General features: G+C 45.4%; 2 protein-coding genes across 2 annotated transcripts in view; both read left to right on the forward strand.

The window, feature by feature from the left end:
* The window catches only part of LOC113579153 (guanine nucleotide-binding protein G(i) subunit alpha-2-like), a 40,985-nt gene extending 33,108 nt beyond the window's left edge, over positions 1–7,877 (forward strand). The window contains exons 5-9 of the mRNA XM_035520284.1: positions 2,775–2,903; positions 5,219–5,348; positions 5,706–5,859; positions 6,375–6,580; positions 6,905–7,877. Coding sequence (XP_035376177.1) covers positions 2,775–2,903; positions 5,219–5,348; positions 5,706–5,859; positions 6,375–6,565 — 604 coding nt within the window. The 3' untranslated portion in view covers positions 6,566–6,580; positions 6,905–7,877. The remainder of the gene's footprint in view (positions 1–2,774; positions 2,904–5,218; positions 5,349–5,705; positions 5,860–6,374; positions 6,581–6,904) is intronic.
* Positions 7,878–13,816: 5,939 nt separating this feature from the next.
* On the forward strand, positions 13,817–17,527 carry inka1a (inka box actin regulator 1a). The gene is made up of 2 exons (XM_027012925.2): positions 13,817–14,065; positions 16,426–17,527. The coding sequence occupies exons 1-2, from the start codon at positions 14,063–14,065 to the stop codon at positions 17,356–17,358; spliced, it is 936 nt and encodes a 311-aa protein (XP_026868726.2). The 5' UTR covers positions 13,817–14,062; the 3' UTR covers positions 17,359–17,527.
* Positions 17,528–17,959: the final 432 nt, after the last annotated feature.

Raw genomic sequence — 17,959 nt, forward strand, 5'->3', positions numbered from 1 at the left:
TTATCTGTCATCTAATATTAACTTGCTTGGCTGTTCTTGTTCTTACTAGCACATCTCTTTTTTTAATTTGTTTTTACTTCCCGGTGTGATGTTTCACATGCTTTTCACAATAATGTATTAGATGCAGGTTCATTATGGTTCATAATGGGGAGTTTCTTGGGAGAGGATGCAGAAAAAATGTGTAGAACGATGCTGAGAGGGAGGAGAGAAGCATGGATTGGTGTTGCAGCGTCTGTTGGGTATACTGAGTGTGTTCGTGTGTGTGTCTGTGTGTGTGTGTCTGTGTGTGTGTGTCTGTGTGTGTGTGTGTGTGTGTGTGTGTGTACCAGATTGTGTTTTTTGCGTGCATTTTGTGTGCGCGTGCGTGCATACTTGCCTTCATCTGTGGTTGCTTGAAAAAATCCTTCAGTTTTAATATATATAAAAGGTTTCACCCAGTGCTGGGCTAATGCAGAATAGTGCTGAACAGTGCAAGTCTTCTCTGAACGGTAGCTTGTGTTCTCTGCGCCTGCCTAATTAAATGAATCCCCTCGCGTTCAGCTAATCACACCTCTTACAGTTACATAACGCTGCGCGCCAGTGTAAACACGGTCCTCTCGGGTCTCTCGCAGGCTTCCGGCACAGTCCCCCGTGGATTAAACCAAACAGGAGCTTGCCCTTAACATCCCTCGTGCCCAGAGATATTTGGCAAAACTGGGGGGCGGACGCTTTAACGCTAGGGGACATCTGGTGGCATATAACCATTTGGTGTAGCTGCGATCTTTGTAGTCTCTGCTCTGAGGCCAGCTGCTCTTGAATTACAGAACTACGAAGAACGACAGAACTCACCGTTATGCTAGGCCAGTTTAAAGAAGTAGTGGGTTATTCATTTATTAGCAGTGTAAGCAAAACACCACTTTCTTTACATAGTTTATAACCAAAGATCTTATAGGCAAGTCTGTCCGCTCTGAGGTCATCTTGCCGTGCAGGATCAGGCTCCTATTTTGAATGGCGAGAGACCTATATACTCGAAATGGGTAGCTGAATTATTGTTTTAAATGCATATTTCAAATCACTGGTACTAGCAGAAAATAATTGGACCAAAAAATGTGCTCTTTTGCTCTAATAACACAAAAAAAAGGTGGGACTTGCCATCATACAGCAGCCACTTGGAGCATTACGAGCTTTTCCATTCATTTTTTAGCCAGTGGTATTCTCCTCATACAGAACACCTCTGTTATAGCGTTTAATTCTGAAGCATAGAACAAAAACAAACAGAAGACCAAAAGTATGTCCAAGAATGGAACAGGCTAGGCACAGGTTCTTCTATTAAACCTTAATCCAGCTCATTACTCCCAATTTGCCTGTGCTTATCGTAAAAATGCGTTGGCAATGTGACACATCATAAATGTTTTGTGCCGCCAGAGAATGTAATTAAAACGTGAGAGTAATTTGTTTTGCGGTCTTGGGGTGGGTGTCGCATGCGGCCTATTTTTAACACCCCCCACTTACAGTTCTCACATACATTTTCCTCTTCCTCTCCACTCCTCTAGCTGTTCAATAATCTGGGGTATGTGTCTGGTTATCAGTGGGCGTGCGTGCGGGTGTGAGTACGTGTGTGTGTGTCTGCGGTTGTTGTTGGTGCAGGGGTTGGGACATGCCACCTCCTTCCCCATGGCTCGATGCTTAATGTTCACGGATGACGGAATGGTGGACAGGATGGTGAACAGGGTGCAAGTCTGAGCGTCCCAGCAACCCGAGACTCCAGACATGCTCGCTGCACGCACACGGGTGACGTTGAGACATTCCAAAGCAGGTCCAAGTCGCACCGGGCGAAAAGCAATTAACAGTCTCATTCTCCCTCCTCCAATTGCTGGAACAGCATGGCAATGCAGAGGCATTCCCTCAACCCTAACAGATTACGAAGCAACAAGCAATTGGCTCTGATTAACGCCCTGCGAGCTTACCTGGACGTCTGGTTGATTTGGACTGTTGCTGACGCTCAACAGCTAACAGAGTTGGCCGCAGCAGATATGTAACTGGTAATGATTCGTGAGGGCGGAAGACATGTGCAGTTGCCTGCTTTACGGAATGATTAGGGTGACCGCACGGCCTCTTTTTCCTGGACATGTCCTGCTTTTCCGGGACACGTCCTCTTTTTGGGACCTAAAAAAATGTGGGTGGCCGGGATTTCTGAAACGTACGGGATAGGGCTTTTACTTCACGTTGGCTTTCCCCAGTGGCCGTGCACGGCACGTCTGTTTTGCCGTGGCTTTGACGTGGCGGTCTCTGTAGGTAAGCCGCACTTGGTCGGCCAGTCCTTGGCTCCCAGGTACAGGAGAATGAGGAAGCATAAAGGCTTCCTGTAAGCAGATATGAATTGTCATTTTATTTGAAATTAAAAAAGGTATTTTTGTGTTCGCTTGTTTGAATCGCATGCTGATCTGTGTGTACATGTTTGTGAGGCCATATATGGTCCAAAGTAAGTCTAATACTGATTGTGCTGATCCTTAATGGTTTGCATGAATTTATATTTAACATTATAATGTTACTTAACATTATATTTATATTTAACATTTATATATGCATTTAGATTTAACTATTGAATAAAAATCTGAAAATGTTTCCCCTAAGCGTTAAAGGTAATAGTTGTTGTGCAAGGACCCGCAAGTATATTAATGTGTGTGTGTGTGTGTGTGTGTGTGTGTGTGTGTGTGTGTGTGTGTGTGTGTGTGTGTGTGTGTGTGTGTGTGTGTGTGTGTGTGTGTGTGTGTGTGTGTGTGTGTGTGTCTCAGCTACCTGAATGACTTGGGGAGAATAGCCCAAGCAGACTACATTCCCACCCAGCCTGATGTGCTGCGCACCCGGGTGAAGACTACAGGCATTGTAGAGACACATTTCACCTTCAAAGATCTCCATTTCAAGTGAGTGGATGCTCCAATATCCATGAAAGAGTGTGTGTGTGCGTATGCACTTTGAGGGGGCACTTTGAATGCTGTCCACATTTAACTGCACTGCACTACACTGTGGCCAAATTGGAGCTGCATGTATGAATTTGTTTGCTAGGGTCATCCAAAAAAGCACACATCTATCCTTCCTGTTGTAGCTGTTTTTGCTGTTTCTCTTCACGTCTTCACGGCATCCAGGAAGACTAGATTTAGACCACAGGTCCTTGGATCTCCTGAGCCCAAGCCTATTGATTTCCTGCCATCCCCGCGCTCCGCCTGAGCTCAGCTGTTCGATCTCTGGCCCATGTTGAGCTTCTGCACGGTGATCTTGTGCATTGGGTTGGGTTATACGGCCGTAGTCTGCACCGGCCCTGGATCCAGTGAGTCGTGTCTCCCACCACACACATAGGAGTTACATGCCGTGATCAACTCCTTTGCCCATTCTAAAAGAAAAGCTGTGGCCATATCAGGACTGTACTGGGCTAAGATTTAACAGCATACGATGCACGGGGATTCCAACTGTGTCGGCAGTTAGCCGGATGGGAATCTGACTGTCATTGTTCAGCGTGTGAATTATGGAAAGCACTTGGAAAATTGCATTTTTCTGTGCCAATTTCATTCTCCATTTCTGCGGGTGTCGCATGCGCACCGCAGCGATGCATCTACACCTGTACATGGGGGAAAATGACAGTTACAACAAGTCTTGGACCCCTTCGGATGGGCTTGGGCGAAGGGAGTTTCAAACTCGCCGCGTGGGCGCGTTTCAGCAAGCTTGTGCTTGCACCACCTACGATATAATAAACGCGACACCCATGGTGGATATCGGATATCAGCAGTGTGTAAAACCGGCTAGCAAACCCCAGTCTTCGTGCGTGTGCGTATACATATGACATGTATACATGCGGCAGAGCCCGTAACTGCAGGCTGGCGGATATTTCCGTCCCCGCTAGGTTAAAGGGACCCTCCCCCAATCCTCGGCCCACCCGTTCGCCTCATTGCAGCCTCCATCCTTTGCTCGTCTGGGGCCGTATCATGGATGGCAGATAATGCTGGAGTGAGTAACGGCTGGAAATGCTGATACGGTGGCGGAATGAAGCAGAGGTCGACTGCGGAATGGCTCTTTGAAGGACCGGGCAGTGCTCTCCGTAATTATGAGCCGCTGAGGAAAGGTCGCAGCTGTGCCGGGCCACTTCAAAGGTGGTGGCCTGAGGGCAGAGGGAACGCTATCAATCCACTTCTTAAGACTTCTTAATGGAAAGTGTGTGCGTGCATGCGCGTGTGTGTGAGGTGGAGGGGGGGGGGGGGTGTCACTGTGACGATGGCGCAGCTTCTGACTGGGAATGTCAAGGAAGCTGAGGGAGGTGGTCGTGGCAGACAGAGAGCAAGTGAAAACAGTTCCTAGGAAGAGCACATGGCTTCCCAGGACTGCTGATGCAGCCCTGCGTGGAGACAGTGCTGATTTAATGCAGTCATGTCTCTTAGAAGTGAAGGAGAAAGAGAATGTTTGTGTGGGTGTGGGTGTGTGTGTGTGTGTGTGTGTGTGTGTGTGTGTGTGTGGGTGGGTGGGTGGGTTGCGTGCTTGCATGCCCGCCCCTCTTCTTGATCACTGCAGAGATCTGTAAGCTCGTACACGCAGCATCTGGAGGGGAGCAGGTAGCATTCAGCAAAACACACAGAGCTGCAGTAGCACATTGTGACTGTTAATGTCTCCAACTCTCGCCCTCGTCCAGACACGGGTGGGGGTTGGGGAGTGTACGGAATATGCAGACATCGCACCCCTGTGCTGAGAGCTGGAGAGGTTGCAGTAGATGGTGCGTCGTAGTCTTCCTCCCCTCTACATGTGCCAGGGAAACCTTGTCTACATAAGACAGGGTGGAGAAGATTGTGTGTGTTTGTGTTTGTCTTTCTCCCTTGCTCTCTCCTCCCTCCACCTGTCCCTTGGCCTGGTGTAACCAAGGCAACTGTGCCCACACAGAAATGCCACCAAATGTCACTGAAATGGTAGCCAGCCGTGGGCTCGTCGCACATGTCCTGAGGAAAAGAAGTGAAGGTGATGGGCTGTCTTCAGGTTCAGAGATGACAGGGTGGGGGTGGTTGTGCGCGCGCGCGTGTGTGTGTGTGTGTGCTCTTTATTTATTATTGATCTGTTCCTCTGGTGCGTTTATATAGCACTTTTCTCGTACCCAAGGTCACTTCACAAACACTCCAGGGAGGAGTACGATGTAGAGTTTTCTGAAGCTATGATACCTTTTGAATGTTAATGCGTGTGTGTGTGTCTGCGCTCTCCACAGGATGTTTGATGTCGGTGGCCAGCGCTCGGAGAGGAAGAAATGGATTCACTGTTTCGAGGGCGTTACCGCCATCATCTTCTGTGTTGCTATGAGTGCTTATGACCTGGTGCTGGCTGAGGATGAAGAGATGGTCAGTCTCACCTTCCTCATCTTCATCAGTGTAACACTTCCAACCAGACTTCCATTCGCCTTGTGCAGCCTGTATATTGTGTAGAATCCTAATGTTCTGGGTGGTGTTATGTCTGTTATATATTTATGTATGTTTGTGTCCATTTAAGGGTAATTTCATTTCTATTGGATTGAATGAAACTGAACAGCTAGGGTCAGCCATGCAGACATGGTCCCACACCACAGACATCACTGAACCACGTTTTCATAGCCATCTTCTAACTGTTTACAGGCAGCCTTCGCGAGTTAGCCGTACAAACATAATTTTGTCTGTCTTTTTCTCCCTTTTCTCTTTGCATCTCCCCCCCCCCCCCCCCAGAACCGGATGCACGAGAGCATGAAGCTGTTTGACAGCATCTGCAACAACAAGTGGTTCACAGAGACCTCAATCATCCTCTTCCTCAACAAGAAGGATCTGTTCCAGGAGAAGATTGCACACAGCCCCCTGACCATCTGTTTCCCTGAGTATGCAGGTACCACGGAAACCCTCCTCCAGTCCACCAATCACAGTGCAGTATTCGGGTTGCAATAAAGGAAGCAAATGGTTTCCGATTCCCCAGGGACCCGCCGTTCCAAGTCGGGATCGTTTTCTTAGCTTTGCCGAGTGCTAATGGAAGCGAATGACAGCTGGCTAAAGAGCCGTCATTAAATCAGTAAGGGCGTCCCGTAAGTGCCAGTCTATTCTAAGCAGCATTTTAATTATCGAAAGTTCAGCGATAATCGGTGGCCAGTCGAAGTATTGATTGAGTAATTAAAGGTATTAAATGGTCCCTAGAAGTTCTTCTGCGAGATGTCAAGGTTGACAGATCTCCTCAAGAAAGAAGTCAAAGGATGAAGCCGCGCTTACCGTATCGTGTTCCGGACGGCGTCCGTCCGCGGTTTTTTTTTTTTTCTTTCCTTTTCTTTTCTTTTCTTTTCCCGGCTCGCGGCCTCCTTCTCTCTTTCACGGGCTGACGTTTACATTTTGTCCTCCTGACCCTCCCTGCAGGCAGCAGCACGTACGAAGAGGCGTCCGAATACATCCGCACCAAGTTCGAGGACCTGAACAAGAAGAAGGACACCAAGGAGATCTACTCCCATTTCACCTGTGCCACGGACACAAAGAACATCCAGTTCGTCTTCGATGCCGTCACCGACGTCATCATCAAGAACAACCTGAGGGACTGCGGACTCTTCTAGAAGAACAGGGTTGAGGTGAAAGGCCATATGCATACACTCACTCACATCCACCACTCCCAGCTCACATATAATCATACGTACATGGCCCCGCATACACACACAATAACACTTGCGTTCGCATTCATTCTTACCCTCACATATAGGCACTCGCGCGCGAGCACACACACACACACACACACACACACTTGCATTCATACACAATGAACAAGACACACGCAGACTTTCACACACTGTGTAATGTACTAAATGTTAATGTTCGTGTATGTACTTCACTCAAGAACACTCTATCTCTCTCTCTCTCTCTCTCTCTCTCTCTCTTGCTCTCTCTCTCTCATTCAGATTACTTGAACTGTTGTGTTGTGCAGGTGGAGGTGAGGAACATATTCACACTCCCTGCACTGGCCCACCATAACTCTGTAATTCCTGCATCAACCTAATTTTGGGACGACAGAGAGTCCCGAGGAGCCGCACAGAATTCCAGCAATGGCCGATATCCCAACCCGCCGATGTCTTCTTGCCCCCTCACCCACCCCTCACTCCTTAGTCCCCCAAAGCTCATTCTGTGTTTCATTTGTAAACAGCAGTTCCACAAATCTTGTATCATTAACTCCCTTCGGCTTTGACCACAATCGAGAGTTTGTATTTTTTCATTCATGTTTTTTGTTGTTTCTCTTCTTCCTTTATTTTTTGAGTAATAGAGGCTACAAAAACACTTTTTTATATGAATACTGTCATTTTACTTTAGAAAAATTTGATGTGCAAATTTTATTAAACTTTTAATTGCAGAAAATGTGTTTTTATAAAAAACTACAGACAGATAGAAGTAAGAAAATGAAAGTGTTGTTTTTGTTTGTTTTTTAAATAATGTTTACATATCATCATTTAGAGGTAAACAAAACATCATCGTGCATGATGGGGGGGGGGGGGGGAAGAAAACCTATTAGCATAGTAATCGCTGCACAATCTCATAACATTACTTTCTGAAAATACATATAAAATAATAATAGTGATGAAAAAATAGAGATGAACAAAAACAATCTACAAAACGCTGTGGCAGGGGGTGGGGTTTAATGTGTGTGTGTGTGTGTGTGTGTGAGATTAGTCTCTTGTTCGTTCATCGTACCACTCCAGAACCCCGTTTGCAGTACATAATGTCACCATGCACGGAGAAATGGTTAAGCAATGAGAAGCAAAAATCTAACTGCATTTAAAAAGGGTCGTTAATTGTTTTTGTTTTGTTCGTGTCAAAGTTTGAAAATGCTTTCAAAGTCCTATATAATGATTTAAATTAAATAAAAGTTAAGTCACTAGAGGGCTTTTTGTCACTTGTAATCAATGGAAGGTGTTCGTAGTCACAGGTGTAACTGAAATGGGCCGGATCAGGAGGCTGCCCCTGCCCGTGCTGACGTGAGGGATGTGGGCTCATAATGTACATAGAATTATATAGAATTATACATAGATGTTGGTAGAACAATCTTCTCTCTCTCTCTCTCTCTCTCTCTCTCTCTCTCTCTCTCTCTCTCTCTCTCTCTCGTCTTTTTTCTCATTTTAGTTTACAGAAAAGACAAGTATTGAAATCAATTTTGCTGCAGTAGCATCAGAAAACAAGTCAGACGTAGCAAACCGTTATTGGGAAGCGGCGAGTGCGAAAGAATGAATGTGAAGACTGGCAAGACTTGGGAGCAGTGTTCGCTAGCAGCTTTTCAGGTTTTCTTCCTTTACTATACCTAATAAAATAAAGATGTTTTGAAGCCCATTCTTTTCGGATTTAGTCTCGGTAGTCAGAAAACTGAGCTGATAAAAACTGGTATTGGTGTTGCGCACGTCTTTGGGAAGGCGAATACCGCCATCTAGCGATGGCTTCGTGGAACAGCAATGGTACGGGCCGATGAATCGCCTACAAAGCCTACAACGTTTTGACAATAGAGACTCTAACTCTGCATGGCTACAAATGCTACACTGAAGAACCTGCATGTTTCTCACATTTTAGCAAACATGGCGCTGTCAGTTTTTGACAGTGCAACTGTATTCATTTTTGTCCTCTTCATTTCCGCTCATAACTGAGACTGGAATGAGCTGAAAGTCCTGGTCTTAACTATTCACTCTGATCTGAAGTCAGTTGATTTCACCTCCCCTACCCTACCCTCTTTTGTCATTCGCACACTGATTGGACTGCAAGCAGTTTATGTTGTTCTGACAAGAGTTCACTGTCATTCAGCAGACTGGGACTGCGCCACACTGAAGGGTGTGGCTGTGGTGGCCTACACTTAAAAAGGTTTGTGTGTGAGTGAGCACAGTACAAGTACAACCGAAGAGAAAGTGGTGTGTGCGCGGGCGTCCATGTCGGTGGTCTGCATGCAGAGATCTCAGCTCAGCTGTGTGTAATCTGTGCATGTGTGTTGTGTATACATACAGTACAGGGAAGGAACACGCAGAGTATGTGGTTGTGCACACGTGTGAATGTGAATCTACTGGATGTAACCAAGGTAAAGTGTGTGTGTGTGAGTGTGTGTTGTGCCTAAGATGAGCAGCCTCCCAAGAGCAGTGGCAGAGTTCCCATGTAAGAAGAATACTGCGAAGTACTGAACCAGAGCTCAGGAGTCCAGCCTTCCCCAGCATCTATGGAGCTTACACACACACACATTAAGCCTCTTCATTGCAGTTGTGCCTGACTCATGTACCACAACCCCTGTAATCATCTTTGTTAAGGGTGACAGATCGACAATGAAGTCAGAAGGTTCCATACACAATGCATCTGTGGAGGCCCAGCAGTTTAAAGCAGCTATGTTTAGTTCTGCTACTGGACCGTTTAGAGTTTCACCAGCCCAGACCCACCTGTTGCACTTCAATCAGCTAATTGCCTTCCCTTCCTAAATTCAGTCGAGAGTGTAAGAGAAGGGATAACAGAAAAATGCTCAAGGGTGGGCGACTAGGATTGAATTTCCCCTTGGTCATCTCCGGTGTTGGAGATCTGCTGCCCTGCACAGTTTAGTTCCAGCACACCTGGTCCTGATATACAGGTGCTGGAGAAGACCTCCAGCAGTTCAGCGGTGTTAGATTGGGGTTGGCGCTAAACCCTTCAGGATTGTGGATCTCCAGTCAGCCCAGACCTGCGCGACTGACCTCAATCAGTTAATGAAAATGCCCTTAGTCAGTTCAATCAGTTGAGTGAAAAGTAGGGTTGGGAACAGAGGGGTTTTTTCCCCTCCAAACAAATCTCTGGAGCTGAGAAATCAAGCTCTCCCTGGTTGCGTCCGTGTGCTACCGAGCTTGCTGTCATGGCAATGGCAGACTTCTCTGTTGTCCAGGGAACCACGGTGATGTAGGGCACTGAATTTCCCATCAGACACTTTGATTGTGACTTCCTAGTAGGTGTCATTGTATGTGCCGTCTGGTGAAAAAGAGAAAGTATTCGTTTGGAACTGGTCCACTGCTGCGTTTTAGAAAGGGGACACATTTTTACAGAATTAAATGATGAAAGTTAGCATATCACAACCAGTGTTATTTATTTATAGTGTTTTTTACGATGGAAAGCTTTCATGGTTTTTTCCTTTTTCCCTTTAGAAATTGTCAGACAGAATGAACCAGGACTGTTAAACTCTGGTGTCTGATCAACAATGGTGGAAGCAGCTCCGAGGCTTCTAACCAGTTGCTATGAGACCAATACAGTTAGTACCGCACAGTTGCTACGAGACTGTTAAATTGGTTGAGGCCAGATGGTGAAGCTGCTTTGAGACTATTACAGCGGGTTGCAGTGGCACGTGAGGTTGCTATGAGACAATGATGCTGGTAGGAGCGAGGACATATGTGGCGAGGGTGACTACAGTGACCGCGGCAACCAGAGTGGAGAAGATGCTGGGTTTGTATGAAACAAGGATGAGAGGTACGAAAAGAGAGAAACGAGACGATAAAGTACGGTTTTATTTAGGAGTACGAGGCTGTAACAGTACAAGGTCCAGCATATTGGCTACCGTACCGTTCAGATTCAAAGAATGACAACAATCACCCAAAAGTAATTTCTTTTTATGGTATTTTTATGTATTTTTTCCTTCTTTACTTTTGTGGTTGCTTATATGGTATAAGCACTATTTAGTAAAACGGTTACTGAAAGGTAAATATACAGGTGAACTAATCTTGAATTCTATGTAAATATAACCTAAAATAAGATCTAGGATTGACTAGGACATGAACCCAAGCCTTTGTTGAGTTATATGCCTAAAAAGGTTCCAATGGCCTGGCACTAAATTAAAGTCTTAAAAGGATTTTTTTCATAAATCACCACTGACAGTTTGATTTAGCTGAAGAAAAGCTGAAACAGAGTTGTTGAAAGAGGAGATTACTGCGCTGACAGAGAAGGAAAATCAGAGCCAGCGGCCATGGAAAGGCGGGGCCAGCAGCCATGGAAAGGCGGGGCCAGCAGCCGTGGAAAGGCGGGGCCAATGGCCATGACCGAGACCTTGTACTGGAGGTTATCTGAGACGACACCTTGTGTGTCATAATCCAGACTGTTGTTCGCGTTATAAAAACAACAACAAACCCCCCTGTCAATATAGTAAATCTGGTTGCAAAATGGAAAGTGTTTTTGTTTTTAAATCAAAATCAATAGGCTGTAAAATTCACACATTACAATTTATACCACAGACTTACTCGACCATTTAATGTGCTGAAATTAAAAGGCTATTAATAATGGTGCACAACTTGTTTATGCAAAATGTGATGATCAGATCCTGCAGCGTTACATTACCAACCCTGAAAGAATTTTGGCAGAGAACAGCACAATAAAAGATATGCCTTGTCTGAGCTTAGACTGAATATACTAGAGTCCATAAAAGTTAAGGTCCAGAATGCTAGCCATAATTTGAGGCTGTAAAAGAGTTTTCACACCTGTATGGGACATTCCCTACAATACAGATACTCCCTAAGATTAAAGCTGACATGATGCACATTAACTTCATAGTAACTGCGTCATTTGAAATTCAGTGTACTGGCAAATGGGCAAATTAACAGGTTATGTATTATGGAATAATATTCAGTTTGATTTAGTGCCATGGTTGTGAAGAGTGGTGATTAGAGTAAATCAGCTTATTTTAAAGATGGAAGTTTCGTCAGCAGGAAGTGGGTTAATTTTACATTACAGCACTTGGCAGAGTCTGGTGTTATCAATACCTTGCTCTGTTTGCTTTACAGATACACATAAATGTACTTTACATTCTCTGTCACTAATATGATGGGAACAAAGCTTTGAAATGTCACTACTTTGCCAGAGGGTATGCTCTGCCCCAAGTTACTTTTACAATCAAAACAGGAGAAAAACCAGCGAGTTCCCTTTTAAACTCACAGGAAGTCTGAGGGCTGAGTGAAAACCTTTAGGACTTTGATCCACATGACGCATGTGCAGTTAGAATTCTGTCAGCGTCTCACCACAACAAATGTAGCAAACTTCTGCTGAAAAAAGCTCCAGGGAGCCACTGGGTAGGTGGGGGGTTTCACTGCTCAAAAAACGCTGACTCAGCTCACGAAGGGCTTGATGAGTTAGTTCACTTCCAAAAGGTGTTTATTATCATCTTGCCATTTGCTCATACTGCACAATTTACATTATGTATTGTCTGAAAAAAGGAAAAGAAACCTGGCCTGGTTCCTTTGGTTAATGCCACATAAATGTCCTGCCTGATGGTATGAAGATGATGCAAGATGGCTCTATGGTTCCTGTATTTTTCATTTTCAGAGTCAGGTTCAGAATTTTCACACTCACAAACATTGAAACATTTGCCGGTCAGGGCAGTTTTAGTACACGGAGCACCGTTTTGTTCTACCCTGGTGGCTGAAGCCTTCGTTGTGCAGCTTTAAAGCTCAAGCCCCCTAACGAGAGACCAGCTCCTTGGGAAGCAGAACAGCCCCTCTGGCATCAGTGCTTCAGTGGCGTTGGGAGATTTGAGAGGAACACTGGGCCCAACGTGCCTGAAGATGCTGAAGGTGCCCATACACATAGCCGGCTGTGTCCGGATCGTCCAGATCACAACCGGAGGGGCGTGCACCCCTGACTGGACGTCTGCCCTGGCATTTTCCAACAGTCTTTGACAGATCCTGGACCCATGTGATAAAGTGTACATTAAAAGGGTTAGTAGTGGTTCTACTATGCAAGATTGATTTCCCAAAGATAACCGCTTCCACCTAATCTCTAATTGTTAGTGTCTTCTATTTCTGGCAATCAACAGGAATTTTATCTTATTTTTCTTTTTCCTCATTATTTACTTATTTATTTTCTTCCTCTCTTTTACTTGTTTGCTCTCTGTCATTTTTTGTTAAAAAATGCATCTTTAATTAGTTAAATCACTGTTATTAATCAATATCAGTTTGATCAGTCTTTTAAAAATGTGAATGTATTGGGGTGTATAACCATAAAACTGTAAACTGGGTAGAACAAATGTGATTTTGTAAAGGTCCTATTATAGGTGTTTTAAAAATGTGTTTGGTCAGGCGAGACTCGATGTTACAAAACTGGACTGCAACCGTTGAAATACCGGAAGCGGCCTGCAGAGGGCGGTTATGTCCACGCAGTTTCTTTTTTAACTCTCGCTTTCAGAAACAGATGTGTTACACGCTGAACCTTTTCAGCAGTTAGACCTGTCTAGTTTTAAGTCCATGTATGTTTTCACTAGTGTGTGCAAACAATCTGTCCTTTTTAGGCATATTAATGAGCAGTATAGCTTGCAGTGGTTATAGACCAGATATAGGCTAAATGCAGTAAACCATGAGCAAATAAACAAATTAAGAAAATATGAAAAATTATTAGAGAGCGCTATAAATTGCACGGACCCAACCCGGTTCTTAAACGAATGGAAGACGTTGGAAGTGTTGGAAATGTCGCTGGACAACAACTATTATTGTAAATAATTCTTGTAAATTCCGATATAAGATTATTAGTTTTCATAATGAATTTCTATGTGGTTTTTAAATACAAAAAAAAAGAATAGTTAAGCAATATACATTTCAGCACATTTGTAACAGTTTAATCATAATTACAATTACTATGTCTTTGATACCTGTAATGCACAGCATCCTGCTTTTTGCACAACGTGTGTGTGGAAACTCTTTTACAAGAGCGTGCTTTCCGTCTAACTGCGCCGGTGGAGAAACGGAGGAGCGGGCGCTCATATTTCACGTGCGTCCCGATTGGCTGGCGTGAATATGCCACGCGCTGACTGGTCGCCGTGGCGCACGCTGGAATGGACTGCACGGGCTCAAATGCGCCTCGGATTGCGCCTTCGAGCCAAAACGCTAAAGTTAGAGAAAGGAATGGGATGCTGTAGTGAGCCTTCACCGCAACTTCAGCTGTTCCGTTCTGTAATTTACTAAACTCATTCGCATTCTGCGGTAGACTGTAGTCTTTATTGCGCTGTCCTGTAGCGCTAATTTAAGGGCTCTCTGGAAAAGATTTCTTCATCGTTGGAAGCATTATTTTCTGATACCGATATTCATCCAGTTAGAAGAAAAGAAATGGTAAGCTTTGCGCAACCTTCACTTTATTTTTCGCAAGCTTGTGTAACTGTTATAATGACTTATCGGTTTATCTAACGAGCTGCAGAGGGTTAGCTCCTAATAAGGTACTGCAGCAATGCTAGTAAACGGGACACCTGGACAGGCGCTTGACTGCGAGCAGTGCCAGTGTTCGCCGCTGCGCTCTCACCGTGCGCGCCGCTGCGTTAGCGCGAGTCTCTTCTTGAGTTCTGGTTCTTGAGTGCCGTTCTGCTCACTTAAAACGAAGGCAAATATATCTTTGTCACAAAACGGGCGAATCATTTGTTTTGAGTTTTGTCGAGTTTGTTGTGCGGTCGTTTTGTCTTGGAGCAGCATTCTCCAAACTTATGGAGGAGTTTGGACCGACGGGTTGCGTTTGGACCACATTCCTTCCTGGCTCAGCAACGTTTAAAGACGGCCAAAAAACCCCGAGGGCCCTTCCCTCGGAACCGCAGAAGTATCTGTTCTCTGCTGGAATCAACATCCACGTCTCGTACCCTTTTTAGATAGGAGCTCAACATCATCAGGCAGATTCTCAGTGAAAAGATGTATGCTTTTGTCCTAGGTTTCAGGATGAAAGACCTTCCTGAAGGATTTTCGAGGGTTTTGTAGGGGTCCTGTATGCAATTACACTGGGGTGAACAATCAGAACAATCTAAAGAATCCTGACAGCACTGTGAACACTATGACTATAACAATAATACAAGACCGAATCACCTGTATTTTCTTCTTATTACACTTTACCTGGATATTACTCAATCACTTTAGCTTTGCATAACCTTGTCTGGTTCTAATCTTTCTGAATGGCATAACACTTATGGAGACAGTACTGAATGCTGCTACTGATGGTGCCCTTTGTCCTGTTTTAGTCATAAGTTCCCTCATTGATTTGTGGCAGGATCAGCAAAACACGCTTAATTTCAAGAGAACTGTGCTAGATGGAAGAGACCGAGAAACGGTGGTCGTGACCCTGGAGCGGACTGAGCTGCAGGGCTTCTTCAGAGCCCTGCAGGGATATTAGAAGCCGCATCTTTCTAGAACTAACTCGTCATCTCTTGGTGCCTCTCCAGAAGTGCTGTGGTTTCTGGTGTGGAAACCTCCAGCTGAGCCAGAGCCACCTGGGCAAACGTTTCCCACATATTACTGACCAGTCAGAGCGTATGTGTGCATTGCTGGGGGCATCTTTGACTCACTGAGTGACGCTAACCAATCCGAGCAAGCACCTGAACCGCAGTGAGCCAAAAAGAAGGGTCGGGTTTGAGTAAGTGGGTGATGCCAACCAATCGGAGCATGTGGCTGTGAGTCAGAGCTGATTCTGAAGGTGTGTCTGTCTGTCTGTCTGTGTTGTGGTGCCAGTGTTGTCTTTCCCAAATCATTTTTCAACTTTTGCCTGAATGAATCATTCCATTCTAGCACAGTATTCTAGCAAGTGATCCCCTTTGTGATTGAAAGCCATGTAAGATAGTTTTCTGTGTGTGCTAGTCCTATTAGAACTTTTAACACAAAGGTAACCTACTAAGAATGAACCTGTATGATATTTTTCCCTGCATGACCACAAGGTGTGGTTCGAGATCCTGTAATCAATTGGGTGTGGCTGATTGTAAGTTTAAACGATTTCTACATGTTCACGCCGTTGTTGTTGTTTTCTAGAGCTATGACTAGAGGGTGTGACTGTCTGGATAGAACAACTTACTAGCTTTAAGATTTTTTTTTTACTGCTATGTATGTACTGCTTTTCAGTGAATAGTGCAGGGTGCAGTTCTTTTATAGGCCCTTCATGTCTGAGCCTGTCTAAGCAGATGGCTTATTAAAACAAAGAACCGCATAGCAGAGACCAAAATTTCCTACAGTTGTGTTTGTGAGACATCGTTTTAGTTGTTTCATTGACATGTCAACATGTTTACACTCTTCTGTCAGTCAGGTTGGATTAAATATTGAAAGCATTAGAACATCCATTGTTCCACCAAAACTTCCTGGTTTCCAGATCATTATTATGGCTGTTATTGTTTAATTCCCAGTGTGTAGGATTTGGAAATATTGCATTTGAATTTGAAACCTTTTTTGACGTAAACTGGCAAGAAGATCTATGGAAGTCTGTCGGAGGTGAATTTTTCCAACATAGACTCCTCTTGAGACAGTGTCTTGCTTCATATTAATGTTTATATTCAAACTTTATGGAACATTATATTAAGTTGGAATCTCTTTTCAAGGACATTTGGACATTGGGAATTGGACATTTGTGTTAGGACGTACTGCAGAGCCAACTGTACATGTCTGTGAGATGAAATCGCTTTTAGATCGTTGCTATGTCTAACCGTGTTTCTCCTCTCTTCCTTCCTCAGCTGGGCCTGCAGGACTCAGGCTGCCACCTGGGCGAGCAGGTGCGCTCCATGATGCGTTCTCTCCAGGACCTGAAGCATCTGCGTCGGACATGCGTAGCAGCGCCTCCTTCTGGCCCACCCGCTGCCCGGCCACGCGCCTGCAAGCTGCTGATTGCCCAGCGTGAGCGGCGGGGGGCGAGGCTCAGGGTCAGCGACGCCAGCGAGGCCAGCAGCTCCGACTCGGCGTGCTGCCTCATGGGCCCCCTGGAGGATGAGGAGGGAAGTGCATCCAGCTCCCCCAGCAGCGAGCGGAGCCTGGAACTCGACTCGGACTACTCGGAGGGCTCGTGGCTGGACGAGGGCGTCGTGCTGCGCCGCTCCAGGAACGTGCGAGTCTCATCGGTGGCGTGCCTGCGCACGAACCAGATATCGGCCCCCGCCTGCCCCCGCCCGCGGCCCAAGTCCACATCGGATGCCTGCCTGGAGCGGTGGACGGCGTTTGAGGCACCGGGCGAGGCAGAGGGCTGGACGGCGGCTCTGCTCACCCGGGGACGCAACCGCCAGCCGCTCGTGCTGGGCGACAACAGCTTTGCCGACCTCGTACAGAACTGGATGGACCTGCCAGACTACCCATCCGATTCTACAGTGCCTAAGCCCACTTCAGGCCGGCGCCTGGCCAAAGACTTGCTAGTGAGCATGAAACGGCGCCTGGTTGGTATCTCTCGCGGGACGGGTGCATGGAAAAAGACGTCGGACCCAGCTCAGAGCAACAGGGTCACCATGCAGCCCAAACGACTCTCGTGCCCTGTGGACGTTCCCCGGAAGGTGCCGTTTTTCCATAAGTCTCACCTGGGCCTCCATGAAATTGACACAAATTTTTATCGCTTCACAGCACTCATGAAGACGGGCAACCGGCAGCCAATCCTCTGTAATGACATCATCGGGTACATATGAGTGTCATTAAGCCAAATTTATACTCTGACTGAATGGACTCTGATACTTATGAAGATACTTATGTTTTTTATATTTGAAACTGTTGTGTTAATTCATTCGATTATGTATCACGGTCATGCTGATAATAATAATAATAATAATAATAATAAAAGTTTTCAGACATTTCAAATGTAGTCTTGCTACTCAGTGGAGTCTTTGGGACTGTGGAACAGCTCTGTGATCTGTGCAGAACATCTCAAGGCAGATTCATTCATGCTCTTCTTAATCTCCCTCTTGCTAAGTATTCTCCCATTAGTCCGCATCGTTAGTGTAACGTAATGAGAATGATGTGCATCTTGGAAAAAAGCGAGATTGTTTAGCCTACGGTTCCCTTCTTTTGCGTTCTCAAGAGATCACAGTAATTACCTGGTATACTTTTAAGGACATGGTGAAATTAATGGCTTTCTACAGGGTTAATGAGATACCAATTGTACATAATGGTTTCGGGGGAATTTAGGGTTAATAAGGTAAGGCACACGTTTAGAAGGCTATTTCCACAGATGGCACCAGACAGTATTGCTTAATACGCCTCTTCATATATGTGTTAGCAAGATAGTAGTGG

The sequence above is a fragment of the Electrophorus electricus genome, chromosome 20, assembly GCF_013358815.1.
Source record: "Electrophorus electricus isolate fEleEle1 chromosome 20, fEleEle1.pri, whole genome shotgun sequence".
Lineage (NCBI taxonomy): Eukaryota > Metazoa > Chordata > Actinopteri > Gymnotiformes > Gymnotidae > Electrophorus > Electrophorus electricus.